At 50.2% G+C, this 14,673-nt stretch overlaps 1 protein-coding gene across 8 annotated transcripts; it reads left to right on the forward strand.

The window, feature by feature from the left end:
* Positions 1-3,877: 3,877 nt before the first annotated feature.
* On the forward strand, positions 3,878-12,556 carry Arrb2 (arrestin beta 2). 8 transcript variants are annotated; one of them, XM_029557583.1, is made up of 16 exons: positions 4,063-4,196; positions 4,868-5,053; positions 7,091-7,121; positions 7,730-7,790; positions 7,899-7,943; positions 8,158-8,354; positions 8,602-8,661; positions 9,017-9,084; positions 9,210-9,348; positions 9,580-9,664; positions 9,998-10,070; positions 10,346-10,483; positions 11,187-11,270; positions 11,370-11,449; positions 11,528-11,615; positions 11,928-12,556. In XM_029557583.1, the coding sequence occupies exons 2-16, from the start codon at positions 5,049-5,051 to the stop codon at positions 12,019-12,021; spliced, it is 1,248 nt and encodes a 415-aa protein (XP_029413443.1). In that variant the 5' UTR covers positions 4,063-4,196; positions 4,868-5,048; the 3' UTR covers positions 12,022-12,556. The 8 variants fall into 8 exon arrangements, with proteins under 8 accessions (XP_008854113.1, XP_008854110.1, XP_029413441.1 ...); XM_008855891.2 differs by lacking the exon at positions 4,868-5,053 and having other exon boundaries at positions 3,878-4,196; positions 7,065-7,121; XM_008855888.2 differs by lacking the exon at positions 4,868-5,053 and having other exon boundaries at positions 3,878-4,196; positions 7,065-7,121; positions 11,561-11,615.
* The last annotated feature ends 2,117 nt before the right edge of the window (positions 12,557-14,673 follow it).

Raw genomic sequence — 14,673 nt, forward strand, 5'->3', positions numbered from 1 at the left:
TCTTCTTTTGAGAATTCTGTTCAGATCTTTAGCTCATCTTTTAATTGGGTCACTTGTTTCCTTGATTGTTTGTTTTTTGAGTTCTTTATATATTCTGAATGTTAAACCTCTGTCAGATGTGTCCTTTCCTACACCTCTATCTTGTAGGTTATTGTCAATGTTTACTTCTAACAGTTTCAGATTATTATTATTATTATTATTATTGTCTTTTTGAGACAGGGTCTCTCTGTAGCCCCAGCTGGCCTGGAACTTGCTATGTAAACCAGGCTGGACTTGAACTCACAGAGATCTGTTTGCCTCTGCCTCGCAAGTGCTGGGACTACAGGCGTGCACCACTATGCCCAGCAACAGTCACTGCTGAGTCAATTCTCCAGCCCAAGAGAGATCTAACTTTTGTCCCTTGGTGGATAGCCAGTTGTGCCAACCTTTTTGGGTTTGTTTTTATGCATGTGTGTTTCTGTGTGCTCATATGCATACATGTGTACATGTGTGGGTGCACATACATATGAGCAACATGCTTATGGAGGCTAGATGTTGGTACTGTTTTCCCCTATGGTTATTCACCTTTGTGTGTACCTGTGTGCATGTGCATTCATATATGTGAATTGGGGTACATTCTGCCACAATTTGTGTGTGCAGGTCAGTGTACAACCTGGGTGTCAGTTCTTGTCTTCCACCTTGTTTGTGAGAGGATCTGTTTGTTATTTGCCATTGCGTACAGCTTGACAGCTGGTCCAGAAGTTTCTGGGGATTCTCCTGTCTCCACCTCCCATCTTTCCATAGCAGCACTGGGATCCTACACACTTTTATTACCATGCCCAGCTTTTGCAGGGTTCTGGGGACTCTAACTCAGGTTCTCACATTTATACAAAGACTTTTACCCATTGAGCCATCTCCCTAAGCCCTGCACCTTATTTTTGTGTCAGGGCTTTCAACGAACCTGGAGCTCATTGATTTACTAGACTAACAGGCCAGTAAGCCCAAGGAGCCTCCCATCTCTGCTTCCCCAGCACTGCTCCCAGTGACTACTAGGAATTTGAACTCAGGTCCTCATGCTTGCATGGTGAGCTCTTTACCAACTGAGCTATCATCCAGCCTCTGTTGTTTTGATATTGTGACAAATGTATAGACAATGGGAGGGGCGTGCCATCTTTATAATGTCGGGCTTCCCCACTCATTCTTTCTGGCCTTCTTTAACATCTTTCCAAAGTTGTCTTTATATTAGAACCTTTTTTTAAATTGCAGTTATGTCTGTGTCCCCCCACCACTGTGCATGCACAGACACACAGACACACATGGAGGTCAGAAGACAACTTACAGAAATTAGTTCTCTCCTTCCACCAAGTGAGTCCCTGGAATCCAACTCAATTTGTCAAACTTGACATAGGTGCTTTTATCCACTAAGCCATCTCAAGATTTCGTGTCCTACAGGGTACTATTTTTCAGTCCCAGTCCCAAGAACTCCTTATTATTTTGTTTTGTTGTTTTGAGGGGTAGTGAGTGTGTGTGTGTGTGAGAGAGTCTCAACAAGCCCAAACTAACCTCAAACTCAATGACCTTGAACTTCTGATCCTCTGTGCACCACCATGCCTAGTTTTAAAGGTGCTTGGGATCCATTCCAGGGCTTTTATACAGGTTAGGCAAGCATTCTACCAACTGAACTGCATCCTCGGTCCTCCAACAGCACTGTAAAGATTGCATTACCTTTTTTTTTTTTTTTCCAGAGCTGAGGACCAAACCCAGGGCCTTGTGCTTGTGAGGCAAGCGCTCTACCACTGGGCTAAATCCCCAACCCCAAACATTACCTTTTCCAAAGAAAGATTTTATTTTTTATATGTATGAATGTTTTCAAGTATGCATGTGTACCACATGTGTGTGTACCTCCTGTTGGAGGCCAGAAGGTGGCATTTATTTACGTATTTATTTATTTATAAATAAAAATTTATTTCCACCGGGCGTGGTGGCGTATGCCTTTAGTCCCAGCACTTGGGAGGCAGAGGCAGGCAGATCTCTGTTAGTTCAAGGCCAGCTTGGTCTACATAGTGAGTTCCAGGACAGCTAGAGGGAGACCCTGTCTCATAAAGATCAAAAAAAAAATTATTTCCTACATGTATGACTGTTTGCAAGTATGCATGTGTACCACATGCATGTGTACCTCCTGTTGACCATGGAGGCCAGAAGGGGGCATTAGATGCCCTGGAACTGGAGCCACCATGTGGGTTCTGGAAACTGAATCCAGGTCCTCTACATGAGCAGCAAGTGTTCTTAACCACTGAACCAATGTTTGGCCTTTGTCATACTTGAATAAAAGCCATTCATGAATCAAAAAAGAAAAAACTTAGTATAACCTAAGAGTAAACTTAGGTGGGCATAGTGGCACAAGCCTAAGATCCCAGCACTCAAGGAAGCTGAGACAGGTGGAATGCCAGGCAAGTCTGCACAGTGGTGGTGGAGGAGGGGGGCAAGAAGGACATGGGGAGGAGGAAGGAGGAAGGAGGGGGTAGGGGGGGAGGGATAGAAGGGGAGCAATTGGTGGGCAAGGTCTATATTTGAAACTTAAAGATGATCTGAGACTATGTCTTATGCATATTGCTTTTGTCACATGGAAAACTTGAGGGAGCATTATGAAATTGCTCATTTGGGGGAGATGGGGGATACAAGGAAGAGAGAGATGAAAAGAAGAAAAACCTCTAAGTCCAGACATGTCAGTCACCCTCCTCCCCTCACCCAGTATCACTCTAGAAGTTAGACTGTCTGACATGGCCTTTTTTCTCTCCCATTCTGGCAGTCATCACGTCCCTTGGCTGGTTTATCCCTAGCAGTACTGTGCCACTCTTTCCACTATCCAGGGTACCTAAAAAGAAAGCTTATCATGTTTTCCTCAGGTGAAAGATAAAAGAAAATAAAACAACGCATAACCAAATCACTCCTGGGCTGGGGTTGGGGACAGAGCTTGGTAGTTGAGCACTTGCCTGGTATGTTTAAGGTCCTAGGTTCAATCCTTAGGCGACTGAACTAAATGGAAAACTTTTGAGTTCTTCGGGCTTATTCTTTCTCCGACTATAAGAAATCCTCCAGTCTGCTCTGGTCCTCAGCCCACTCTCCCTGGCCAGCCATCTAACCCACAAGCACTTTAGAACAGGATGTGCCTTGCCTTCCTCCCTCTTTCAGATGTCCTTTCTCCCCTTCTGCCCATCCTTCAGAACGATTGTCCTCAAATCTCCTTTCCTCTGGACTGGCTGCACTCTCTCCTACCCCCACGCTGGCCAAGCGCTTTTTAGTTGCTGTGTGTTCTGAGTCATACCTCTTTATAGCATTCCTGGGATCACAGTACCTGTTTCATAAATCTCAAGTATCCCAGGAAAGCTAGGCCATGGTAATTCATGTGTGTCCTCCCTAAGGAGGGAGGGAGAAAGGAAGGGATAGATGGAGTGGATGGATACTAGCTGGGATAGATGGGTAGATGAGATGCAAAGTCGAGAAATTTTTTTAAGTGTCCTTGCGAAAATCGAAGACATACACCAGGGGGAGCTGAACCACAACAGTAATGTTCCCGGTCCGCCAAACGAGGCTGCAAGCTCTAGGGTGAGCCGCACGCACGGAAACAAGCATCAGGCAACTGATGCGGCTCCCCCACGTGTGCATGCCCTAGTCTGCAGGCCCAGACAGTGTTTGAGCTCATCCCACCGCCCCCTCCACCCTCCTCGCCCGCCTCCACCTCCACCGAGAAAGCAAACAAAGGGGAGGGACCCCTGCAGGGGCTATGGATACCGAAAGCCAATCGGAGGACTCTTCATCTCCTGGAAGGCAGCCGCCTCCATTTGCAGGAGCCCAATCTGCTTACAAGGACTTAGGAGGGGCGGAGGGAAGGGCAGGGCCTCGCTGGAGTCGGGACGCGAGCGGGAAGGACTCTCCTACTGGGACCTCCGGCCGAGGTGTTGGGGGTGGAGCCAGGCTCCTCAGCCTATGAGGACAGGGAGAGCAGGGCCGCGGCGCGCGGGATCCGGCTGATGCTCCTGGCCCTTCCCCGAGACCAGAAGGGAGGGAGAGCCGGCGAGAGAGCGAGGACGCGCGTGCGCAGTGGCGCGGGGAGGAGCAGGGACTTGGCAGCGGGCAAGAGGGCTGCGAGCGAGCCGCGAACCCGGCGGGCGGCGGGCGGCGGGCGCGCGCACCATGGGGGAGAAACCCGGGACCAGGTAAGGGAGGTGGGGCCGTGCAGCCGGGCGAGGGCGGCGGCTCGCGGCGGGTGCCGGGATGGTCTCCAGACAAGGGCATCGGGGAGAGAATCCAGGGGCCGGACGCCTGGGTCCCTAAGGGGTAGCCATCGGGGCGGCAAGCCTAGGTCCTTGAGGATAATGGGAGGGGGTGGTGAATGCCTGGGCGCCTGCAGAAAGCCCGAGCTGATGGCGATCGAGAAACACACGTCTGAGTTCTCGCACCGATGTAGGAGTCGGACGACTGGGTTCTCTGTGCAGGCTGTGATGCAGGGGCGGAGGAAAGAGGAGCAGGTGGCCGGCCCCGAGGGTTTGTGTACCCGGAGACTGGATGCTGGGAAAGGATTCCCCTAGACTCATGCCCAGCCAGTGGAAAGCCTCCTGTCCAATATCCCACAGGCAGTCTGGTTGCCCCCACCTGTCCCGAGGGCAGCTCTGCTACCAAACTTCTGCTGGTCCCTAGGTTGCTAAGAGCAACAACTTCACCTTGAGGGAGTGTGTAGGGACCTTCCCTGAAACTGGGCTGTATTCCTGCCCTGGGGTGAAGGAGAGGTGCTATCTGCCCTGGACACACGTCCACTCCCCGGATGTTTTCTGTGCAATCGAGTCTCCTTCCTTCCACTGACACCCGAGTTCTCTTTTTTGATCTGTAGCAAAATCCACTTCCTGTTGTGACCCAGCACCGTCAAGAGGGCAGGGGGTGAATGCTCGAGTCCTAGGGGAGTAGGAGCAAAAGCATAAGTTGGGACTGTGTCCCTCCAGCCAGAGAGGACCAAGAATAAGGGCCTGATCCTCATCTGTCACTTGGGATCAACCTCACCACTCCCACTACCCATGGGGTATGTGAATACCAGGCTTCTAAGTATCAAGAGACCAGTATCTGAGTGAGATGATAAGAGGGAAGATTGGCCTCCTGGATTTGGGGTTAAACACCCCAGAGAAAGGGGAAGTCACTGACTTGAGGGAGGCCCCCAAATCTCTATCTGGTGGTTCAGGAGGGGGAATAGATGGACCAAAGAGACTGCTGACTTGGCATAATTCCCTCCACTCTCATCAAATTCTAGGCCACAGGAAACGGAGAGAATAGCAGGAAATGCAAAGGGGTATCTGCTTCAGCTGCCCCACCAACCACCCCCCTCACTGGGTACCTCCCTGGTAGTTCCCTCCATGGCCAGCCTCAGTATGTGCATGCTTCTCCTCCCTAACCTGGCAAAAGGTGGCTGGGTAGGATGTAGAGGGTTAGGTGCCTTGTAGTTACTTCAGAGCAACTGACTCAGAGTCACACTGTGGCTATCACAGCCCTCTTCCAGGACTCCTATTGGAACAAAGGAAAACCAGAAGTGGAAGAAAGCCTAGGTGATGCCCTAGCTGTGGGCAGAAGATAGGGTGTTTGTTCTTGCTGCCTCCATGTCCATATTTACCGTTATTGTTTGAGGATACTCAGGGGTGCCCCATACGTTCTGCCATGTGACATATGGACAGCTTGGCCTTTGGAAAGGAAGGGACAAGTGAAGTTGTTCTAGCAGAAACTAAGGCAGTGGAGTTGGAGGAAGAGTGGGACACTTGGCAGGATTTCAGTTTGTTATCTGGGGACCCTTTCTAGAGTTTCTGCTGAGGCAGAAGGTAGAAGAGGTAGAATGGTCTTCAAAGAACAAGCCCATGAGGGGCCAGAGCACTGGGGTGACCAAACAGTTTCCTACCCTCCCAGCAGTGGGTGGAGTCCAGGCTTAGTTGTTTCAATGCTTGAGTAGAAAATCCCCTTAAACTTGACAAACTGTCAAGGCCAGTTACAGTTGCAGAGGGTACTTTTAATAGTTTAGTGACTAAGAGCAGGGACTTGGGGCCAGACTGCCTTAGTTTCTATGAGTTCCATCATGTACATTCTCTGTGACCTTAGACAAAATTCTTGACTTCCCTTTGCTCTGGTTTCCTCACTTGTAAAATGGGGATATTTGGATTTCAGTCATTGAGTTTGTGTTAAATAACATACTTGAAACACTTGGAACAATTCTAGGAACCAGAGTACTTACCCAATAAATGTTAGCCAGCATTGTCATCTCTGCCATACGGCTGTTACTGTGTTGGGACACCTAACTGTACAAGGCCCCTGAGGCTCACAGTCTAAGAAGAGAGACAGCTGATACATAGCTATAGCTCTTTGTATTGTCACATCACAAGTAAAATACAAACAAGATGTGAAAGGAACAAAATAAGGGGGTGGGGTGATTGAAGTCTAGGCTGAGTCTGCATGCTAAAGGAGATGATATCTGAGCTAAGCCTTGAAAGACATGGATTTTTTTTCAAGCTGCTGAGGTCAGAGATGGGGACAGTGGATATTCATGGAATAGAGTCAGACTGGGTAGTACCTTTAGTAGAAACCATCTAAGGGGCAAAAGTTAAGGCCACTGCTCCAAGAGTCACCCCAAGTGTCACTGAAGCTAAATGTCAAATGAAAAGTGGTACATTCTGCCCAGCATGGTGGTGTGTCTTTAATCTCAGGCAGAGGCAGGCAGATCTCTGTGAGTTTCAGGCTAGTCAGGGCTACATGATGAGACCCTATCTCAAAAAGAAAATGTTAAGTCTGCCCCGGCATGATGTCACCGTCCAGTTTAGATCCTGTGTATGGGAGGTCCCCTGGATAGCTCTTGAGGCAATCAGTGGACATTACTGTAGAGGGAAGGGGCAAGTTAGGGTAGACCAAACACAAAAGCAGCAAGCCTTTGCCCTACCCTGACAATTGACTTCAAGGGGCTGCCTTATGAGAAATATGAGAGACCTTATAGAAAAAAGTGGAAGGGGGTAGATCAGAGATCCTGGTGTGGTGGTCTCTGCTGAGTCTAAGGGAGGCAGTGGGGTCTCCCTTTCTGTTTTGTTAGGGTCTTCAAGAAGTCGAGCCCTAACTGCAAGGTGAGTCACCCTCAGTGCTTATCCTTTTGATCCTCCCTGGGCCCTATCAAAGCCCAACCTACCCCTAGATGATCCCCAACCCCTAGCTCCCCACTTCCTGTGACAGCTAAGAACAAACTTCCTTCCCTCATGAAGCCCCTTGCCACAGCCTGAGCAAGCCACAGGGCTGGGTCGGAACAGGGCTAGGTCCCTAGGCAAGCCTATAACTCTTAGGAGCCAACCCAAAGAGCCTGGGGTTAGGAAAAGTTAACAACCCTCCAGGCTATGGCCTGTTTATCTCAGAGCCCTTTGTGGGGACAGCTGCTAACCGGTTGGTCTTGCAGAGCCCTCCCTGATGACAAGGGAACACACAGGGATACACACATATACATCTATCCCTGACTGGTGGGCAGAGGTGTGAAAATGATAGAGCAGTAGCTAAAAAGCCTAAGAAAGCTTCATTGGGTAGTCTGCGAAACCCTGCCACCCTTACCTTCTAATGCTACTGGGAGAAACTCCTTCCTGAGAGCCCAGCCAAGGGAGCTCCGGGCAGGGTAGCCACCTTTGAGGGCTCTGATTGCTTGCCATCGTCCTCCCCCAATCTTCCCTGTGACCCTTGACGTCCTCAGCTCACCGTGTACTTGGGCAAACGTGACTTTGTAGATCACCTGGACAAAGTAGATCCTGTGGGTAAGTTTCCCTAAGGGGACAGCTAGTTCCCCAAGAGGGGAGGAGGTTCCTGGGTACAGGAATGGGGACAGGCCCTTTCCAGAAATGAGCCCTATGTCCTTTTCCTAGATGGTGTGGTGCTCGTGGATCCTGACTACTTGAAGGACCGCAAAGGTACTGGCCCTAAGTCCAGGAGCTGGAGGGGAGGTAGGAGGAGGAAGAAATTAAATGGGCTGGCATTGGTAGGGTACCCCAGAGAGATGGAAGGCTGAGGCAAAAGCAGGAAGTAGGATAGAGGGAGGTCTGTCCTGCTGAGGAAGGTTCTGGGCTGCTAGGTATTGGGTGAGATGAAGGGAGGGCATTCTAACCACCACTTGACCCTTTCCAGTGTTTGTGACCCTCACCTGCGCCTTCCGCTATGGCCGAGAAGACTTGGATGTACTGGGCTTGTCCTTCCGCAAAGACTTGTTCATTGCTACCTACCAGGCCTTCCCCCCGATGGCCAACCCGCCCCGGCCCCCTACCCGTCTACAGGACCGGCTGCTGAAGAAGTTGGGCCAGCACGCCCACCCTTTTTTTTTCACAGTGAGGATGCCCCCCACACTCTGCAGGACATGGGGTCTGGGACTGTTTGGGGTTGACATGGAGTAAGGCATCTGTTACCAGTTGATCTGGGATAAAGTAAAGGAGGGGACCTAGGTTCACCTCCCTTTAAGGACTCCCTGCCTTCAGGCCAACCTCCTTCCTGGGACCCTCTTCTCCATTTTCAATCCTCAAGTGCCCTTTCTTCCATTCCTGGAGGGACTGAAGCCTCCCCATTTCTCTGCCACAGATACCCCAGAACCTGCCCTGCTCCGTCACACTGCAGCCAGGACCAGAGGACACAGGGAAGGTATGGGAGGAATATCTCTGAGAGTCCAGCTGGAAGGTGAACTACAGGGGTGGCCTGAGGACAGGGAAGTGTCCCCATGGACATTGGTGTGTATGGTGTGGTCAATGCACATGCAACATTACCTCCTGCTCTCTGACTTGCATGACCTGGGTATGGGGGTTCCTCTACATACTGCTATGAGCCATGTCAGGTGCTACATGGAGACAGCAGAGCAAGACAGACCCTATGCTCCTCATACCATGATGAGGCAAGAGTTCATGTTCGAGGGGAGGGAAGCAAGGAGGAAGGAAGGGGAGTGGTGGAAATGGTGACAGGAGCCTTGGGTAAGACTTGGCCTTTTCTCCCCCTTCCCAAGGCCTGCGGGGTAGACTTTGAGATTCGAGCCTTCTGTGCCAAATCACTAGAAGAGAAAAGCCACAAAAGGTGAGGGAAACAACCTTCTCTGGGATTTAACCACTTCCTCCCTGCTTCAGGGAGCCCCTCTGTGGGAAGTGGGAATCAGTGTTTGGGTATCTGGAGCCTGACCCTTCCCCCGCTCCTTGACCCAGGAACTCTGTGCGACTTGTGATCAGAAAGGTACAGTTTGCCCCAGAGACACCTGGTCCCCAGCCCTCAGCTGAAACCACACGCCATTTCCTCATGTCTGACCGGCGGTCCCTACACCTAGAAGCGTCCCTGGACAAAGAGGTGGAGTATGAGTGGGTGACACAGTTGCCACTAGTCAGGCCAGATCCTGCGGGGAGGGGCAAAGCCACAGGCAAGATGGTGGTTTCTTTTTAAAAGGCAGTTTCCATGCTGGGGTGGAGCCGCTATGGGCTGGGGGTGGGGGTGGGGCAGAGCAGCTTCTGTTAGGGAGCACACCAAGAAGGGGACCAGCAGAAGACAAGTGCAAGTCATGCCATCCCCTCCCTTCAAAAGCTGTACTACCACGGGGAGCCCCTCAATGTCAATGTCCACGTCACCAACAACTCTGCCAAGACCGTCAAGAAGATCAGAGTCTCTGGTAGGAGGCGGGGTGGACACGGGCTTGGGGAGGAGATCCTGGTAGGAGGCGGGGTGGACACAGGCTTGGGGGAGGAGATCCCTGCATAAGGGGCGTCTGCTGCCATAGTAGTCCAGGTCATGTCCCAGTGTGGGAGACCTACGAGGGCATAAAGAATTTAGGCGGTTTCAACAGGATATACAGCGCCAATGTTTACTGTAGAAACGGCTGTTGGTCGGGTAGGAGGCTGGGGTGTGCTGCCCCTTGGGGGAGGGCTCATCTCATGTAGTCTGGAGTTGTGGTGCAGTGGTAGTCTGTGCTCTATCTAAAGCCACTCGGTTCCCCGCCCCACAGTGAGACAGTATGCCGACATTTGCCTCTTCAGCACCGCGCAGTACAAGTGTCCTGTGGCTCAGCTGGAACAAGAGTGAGTAGGACACAGGTGTGGGACCCAAGCTTGGGGGTCAGTGTGAGAACACAGGCAGAGTTCTTCATGAGCCGCCTTACCTAGAAGGGTGTCCCTCCATAGCCAGGTGGCTGCAAGCTCTTCATGATTTGAGCAGGTTGAGCCCAAACCTACCCCCTTATAACCTGTGTCCAAAAGGACAGCAAGGGAGAAGATGCTGCCTGGTGGGTAGAAGGTCGTACTTCCCCTAGCCCATCCCCTCCAAGAGTCTCGTCCCCTTGTCCCCTACCTCCCAGTGACCAGGTATCTCCCAGTTCCACATTCTGCAAAGTGTACACCATAACGCCGCTGCTCAGTGACAACCGGGAGAAGCGTGGCCTTGCCCTGGATGGGAAACTCAAGCATGAGGACACCAACCTGGCTTCCAGTACCATGTGAGGGCGGGGCTGGGGGGCTAGGGGACAGGTGACAGGCTTCCATTCAATGCAGGCTGTGGGCCAGGCTGTCCTAGGTGCCAGGGAGGTATCAGTGAACAGAAGAGATAAAAACCTCTTACATTCTCAGAAAGGGAGGACAGGCAATCAGATAAATAGTAAACTATACAGCAAGTATAAGGGACAAGTGTTAAGCAGGAAAAGCATGCAGAGCAGGAGGCATGAAGTACAGAAAGGGGCAGGGTGTGTTGGTTTGCAGTAGACTGGCCAAAGAAGGCGACCACTGAAAAAGGACAGAGAGGAAAGGGGCTTTGTGGATATGCAGGACACAAGGCTTCCAGGCAGAGAGAACTGCAAGCTCAAAGACAGGTAGGATGGTCCCAGTGTATCTGAGGAATCATTCATGAGATGCGATGACAACCATGGCCTTGGGCAGAAGCATCCATGCTGTGCAGCCACACAGGCCCTCATGGTGAGAAGAAACCTCAAGGAGAGAAGTGAGCAAGGAGACCACCTCGTGGAGCACTGTAGTCAGGACTCCAGGGTCACTAGCAGAGATGAGGTCCCAGGAGGGTTCTGAACAAGGGAATGCTGTGGTGACCTGTACTGCCATGGGTAGACAGCTGATGCAGTGGAGCCCCAAAGGTAGGCTAGCTGACAGGATGATGGGCCCTGACCCCAGCTCCCCTTTCAACAATTACAGTGTCAAGGAGGGAGCGAACAAGGAGGTGCTGGGGATCCTGGTGTCCTACAGGGTCAAGGTGAAGCTGGTGGTGTCTCGAGGCGGGTAAGTGGTAAGGGAGCCTGGTCAGGGTCACACTGGGTCTCTTTGGAAGCATAAGGTTGTGGTCATTGTCCTCTTCATGTGGTCTCTGCCCCTCCCCAGGGATGTCTCTGTGGAGCTGCCTTTTGTTCTTATGCACCCCAAACCCCATGACCACATCACCCTCTCCAGACCCCAAACAGGTGAGCACTCTTCCCCACCCTAAACCCCTATAGTGAAGGCCTGAAGCAGAGCCAGTGGAGAAATGCTGGTGCTTCTAGTGCCCACCCATCTGCCCCCTCTGTACCCTTCAGTCATCCAGGAAACAGATGTCCCTGTGGATACCAACCTCATCGAATTCGATACCAAGTAAGAAACACATCCCCAGCCTTATTTTGGTTCTCTTTGGCCAGAGATCCCCATAGCATTCAGCTTTACCTTCATAGGTATTGTTTAGTTTTGAATTTGCTTATTTTCTTGTGGTGGCGGGGAGAGGTTAAAGTATCAAGTCAGATGACAGCCTTATGAGGCTGCCTGTTATCCTTCCTTGTCTCTTATAAATCCCTCTAGTTCATTACTGCTCAAACTCCTGTCCCTGGGAGGGAATGGGAGGAAGGCAAAGTAGGAAGCCCAAAGAAGTGTCGGAAGCCCTTACTTTACCCTCTCCTCTCTACCACCAAGCTATGCCACAGACGACGACATTGTGTTTGAGGACTTTGCCCGGCTTCGGCTGAAAGGAATGAAGGATGATGACTGTGATGACCAGTTCTGCTAGGAAAGGGGCGGGGGGGCTAGAAGAAGGGAGTGGATGGTGCTGGGGGAGGTAGGAGCAGGACCAGGACCCCACTGTCGCTGGGGATAGGGGTTACATCCTCTCCTTCCTCCACCATCCCCTAAGATTAGGCACTGGACCCATTGTTTGTTGAAAGTGGGCATTAATCTTTTAACTACAGCTGTGCTGCCACACACCCCCTCCCCAGGGTGGCAAGCTGTGTTCACACCTAAGTTTTGGCGAGGGGAACACTGAAAATAGTGATCATAGAGGAAGGAGGTAGGAAGAACCCTGACATCTGGCCTCACACCAACATGCCCCTTTAGTCACTCTCTCTGCCTCCTGTTCCTTAAAGATGAGACCCTGTGGGAGCAAGACCATTTTTTTTGTTTCTGAGCATAAGGAAGAAATAAATCTTTTAATAGGCATGAATATGTGTATTTTCTCTAAAGAGTTTACAGTGTGCCCATCCATGATATTTTTTTCTGCATCTGCAGGGCGCCTTATACAACCTATCAATAAATGTTTATTGAATGACTGTGCAGTGCCTGTGTTCCAAGGTAAACCCTGAAACTTGATTTGGTCAGTGCATACTCAGGGGTACAGCTTGGTAAAGCCACAAAGTAAACTTAGTCATTTACAGGGGAAATAATAACTAAGTTCCCTGCAGACTAGATGCTCCTGGTAGCTGGGGAGGGCGGGCTCCTCTCTATTGAGGCTGGTGACATATGACCACATTGTGACCTTGTTGGCTTTGTTTCCACTGTTCCATATGGTTATTAAAGCATTCTACTCCGGGGACTCAGTGGAAACACATCTGCATGCATCACCAGACAGATACCACACAAGTGACATCTCTGTGGTGTTAGTACACAGAAGACAGCTAACAGTCATGCTGCTGTGGGCCTGAGTCCTAGGAGCTACATCCTAGTATGGCTTCTGTGGCATATGTTAGACTATGAGGTTTAGCCAAAGCACTAGATTGGGGAAGGGATTAGCAACATACCACGAACATTTTTCGCCTCTGTCGCATCACCCACTGTAACACCCACAGGTGACCTATCTTAAGGCTCCATGAGCAGTCATGATTTGAGTCCCTACTGTGTCAGGCATGGTATAGGGATGTAGCAGTAGAACACGCATTAAATCATTCCCTGTTTATTGCACTCCCTATGTCCAAGGAGAACAGGAACTGAGGCTACATGACAGTATGATCTAGGCTGGGGAGTGGAGAGGACTTCCCTGGAGCAAGTGACCTTTAAGAGGACAGCTGGAAGGTGAGTTAGGGCTCATGCATTCTGGACCGTGGCAGTTCTACATATGAAGGCTGGAAGGAATCATGTATTTTAGGGATCCAGACCAGGGATTGGAACAGCTAGCCAAAAGCAAGACTGGTCTAAATGAGGCTGGTGAGGCAGATGGCAGTACCTCAAATGGACCAAGTCTTATGTTGAAGCTCATGAAATATAATTGAATCATCTATCCACAGGTTTTAAGTGCTGCCAAAATGTCAATGACCTTACTAGCTCTATCACAGGTGTAGTCTTCCCTGGCCACACTGAATTTGTCATACAGAGGAACTAGAACCTTCACTTCTAGTGTCCCTGACCTCTGTGACCTTATTCCTTGACCTCTAAGCTCATGACCTCAGATTACTAGATGAGTCAGAACCCTCTGGTAGGCAAGACAAAGATCCAGAACCTGGGGGCTGGCTGGAGAGAAGGTCTCACTGTGTAACCCAGGCTGACCTTGAACTCAAGAGCACTGTCTGCCTCTCCCTCCCCAGTGCTGGGATCAAAGGGCACACCACCATGCCTGGCCAACTCTGCCAGATTTTGCTACTTTCACTTGATAGTGCTATCTAGAAGGGCATCCCTTAGTAGGACACTCACATCCATCTCGTTCTCTTAATGAACAACTTTCTCTTGCCTCAATGCCATTTATTTTTAGCAGTTTCCTACTAATGGATATGCTGAATTTCCACTGTTCTGTTGATTCAAACAGTTTTATAATAATTACCTTAAAGATACATCTTTTCACATGAAGTATGCTATAGGACACATTCTCAAAAGGGGAGTTGTGGGATGAAGAGATGGCTCAGCATCAAACATACAGACTGCTCTTGCAGATGACCCAATTTTGGTTACCAGCATCCAATGTGGGACAGGCTCAAAACTACCTGCAACTCCAACTCCAGGGGATCTGACACTCTCTTCTAGCCTCTGCAGGTACTTGCACTCATGTGCACATATCCCCACACAGACATAGACACAATTTTTAAAATAAAAAATAAAGTTGCTTGGTCAGAGGATAAACATCTTCCTGTTCGTGTCAATTTAGGCAAAATGTAGTACTACTTGTTTCAATTTACACTTGATTATGATTAAAGATGAACCCAACTTATTGAGTTGCTGTTCTTTTGTCTTTTAGGCGATTAGGTGGATGAGCTAAGCAGGCTCACACTCATCACTGAATTACATCTACAGATAACTTTAAAAAAATTATTTGTGCCGGGCATGGTGGCGCACGCCTTTAATCCCAGCACTTGGGAGGCAGAGGCAGGCAGATCTTTGTGAGTCTGAGGCCAGCCTGGTATACATAGTGAGTTCCAGGATAGCTGGGGCCACAAGGAGACCCTGTCTCAAAAAGACCAAA

The sequence above is a fragment of the Nannospalax galili genome, unplaced genomic scaffold (assembly GCF_000622305.1).
Source record: "Nannospalax galili isolate Female #2095 unplaced genomic scaffold, S.galili_v1.0 scaffold146, whole genome shotgun sequence".
Lineage (NCBI taxonomy): Eukaryota > Metazoa > Chordata > Mammalia > Rodentia > Spalacidae > Nannospalax > Nannospalax galili.

Coding starts and splice junctions, on each gene's coding strand:
- Arrb2 (XM_008855891.2), top strand. CDS start 4,011: ATGCTCCTGGCCCTTCCCCGAGACCAGAAGGGAGGGAGAGCCGGCGAG. Junction 9,349..9,579: donor AAGCGTCCCTGGACAAAGAG/GTGGAGTATGAG, acceptor TCCCTTCAAAAG/CTGTACTACCACGGGGAGCC. Junction 10,071..10,345: donor GTGGCTCAGCTGGAACAAGA/GTGAGTAGGACA, acceptor CCTACCTCCCAG/TGACCAGGTATCTCCCAGTT.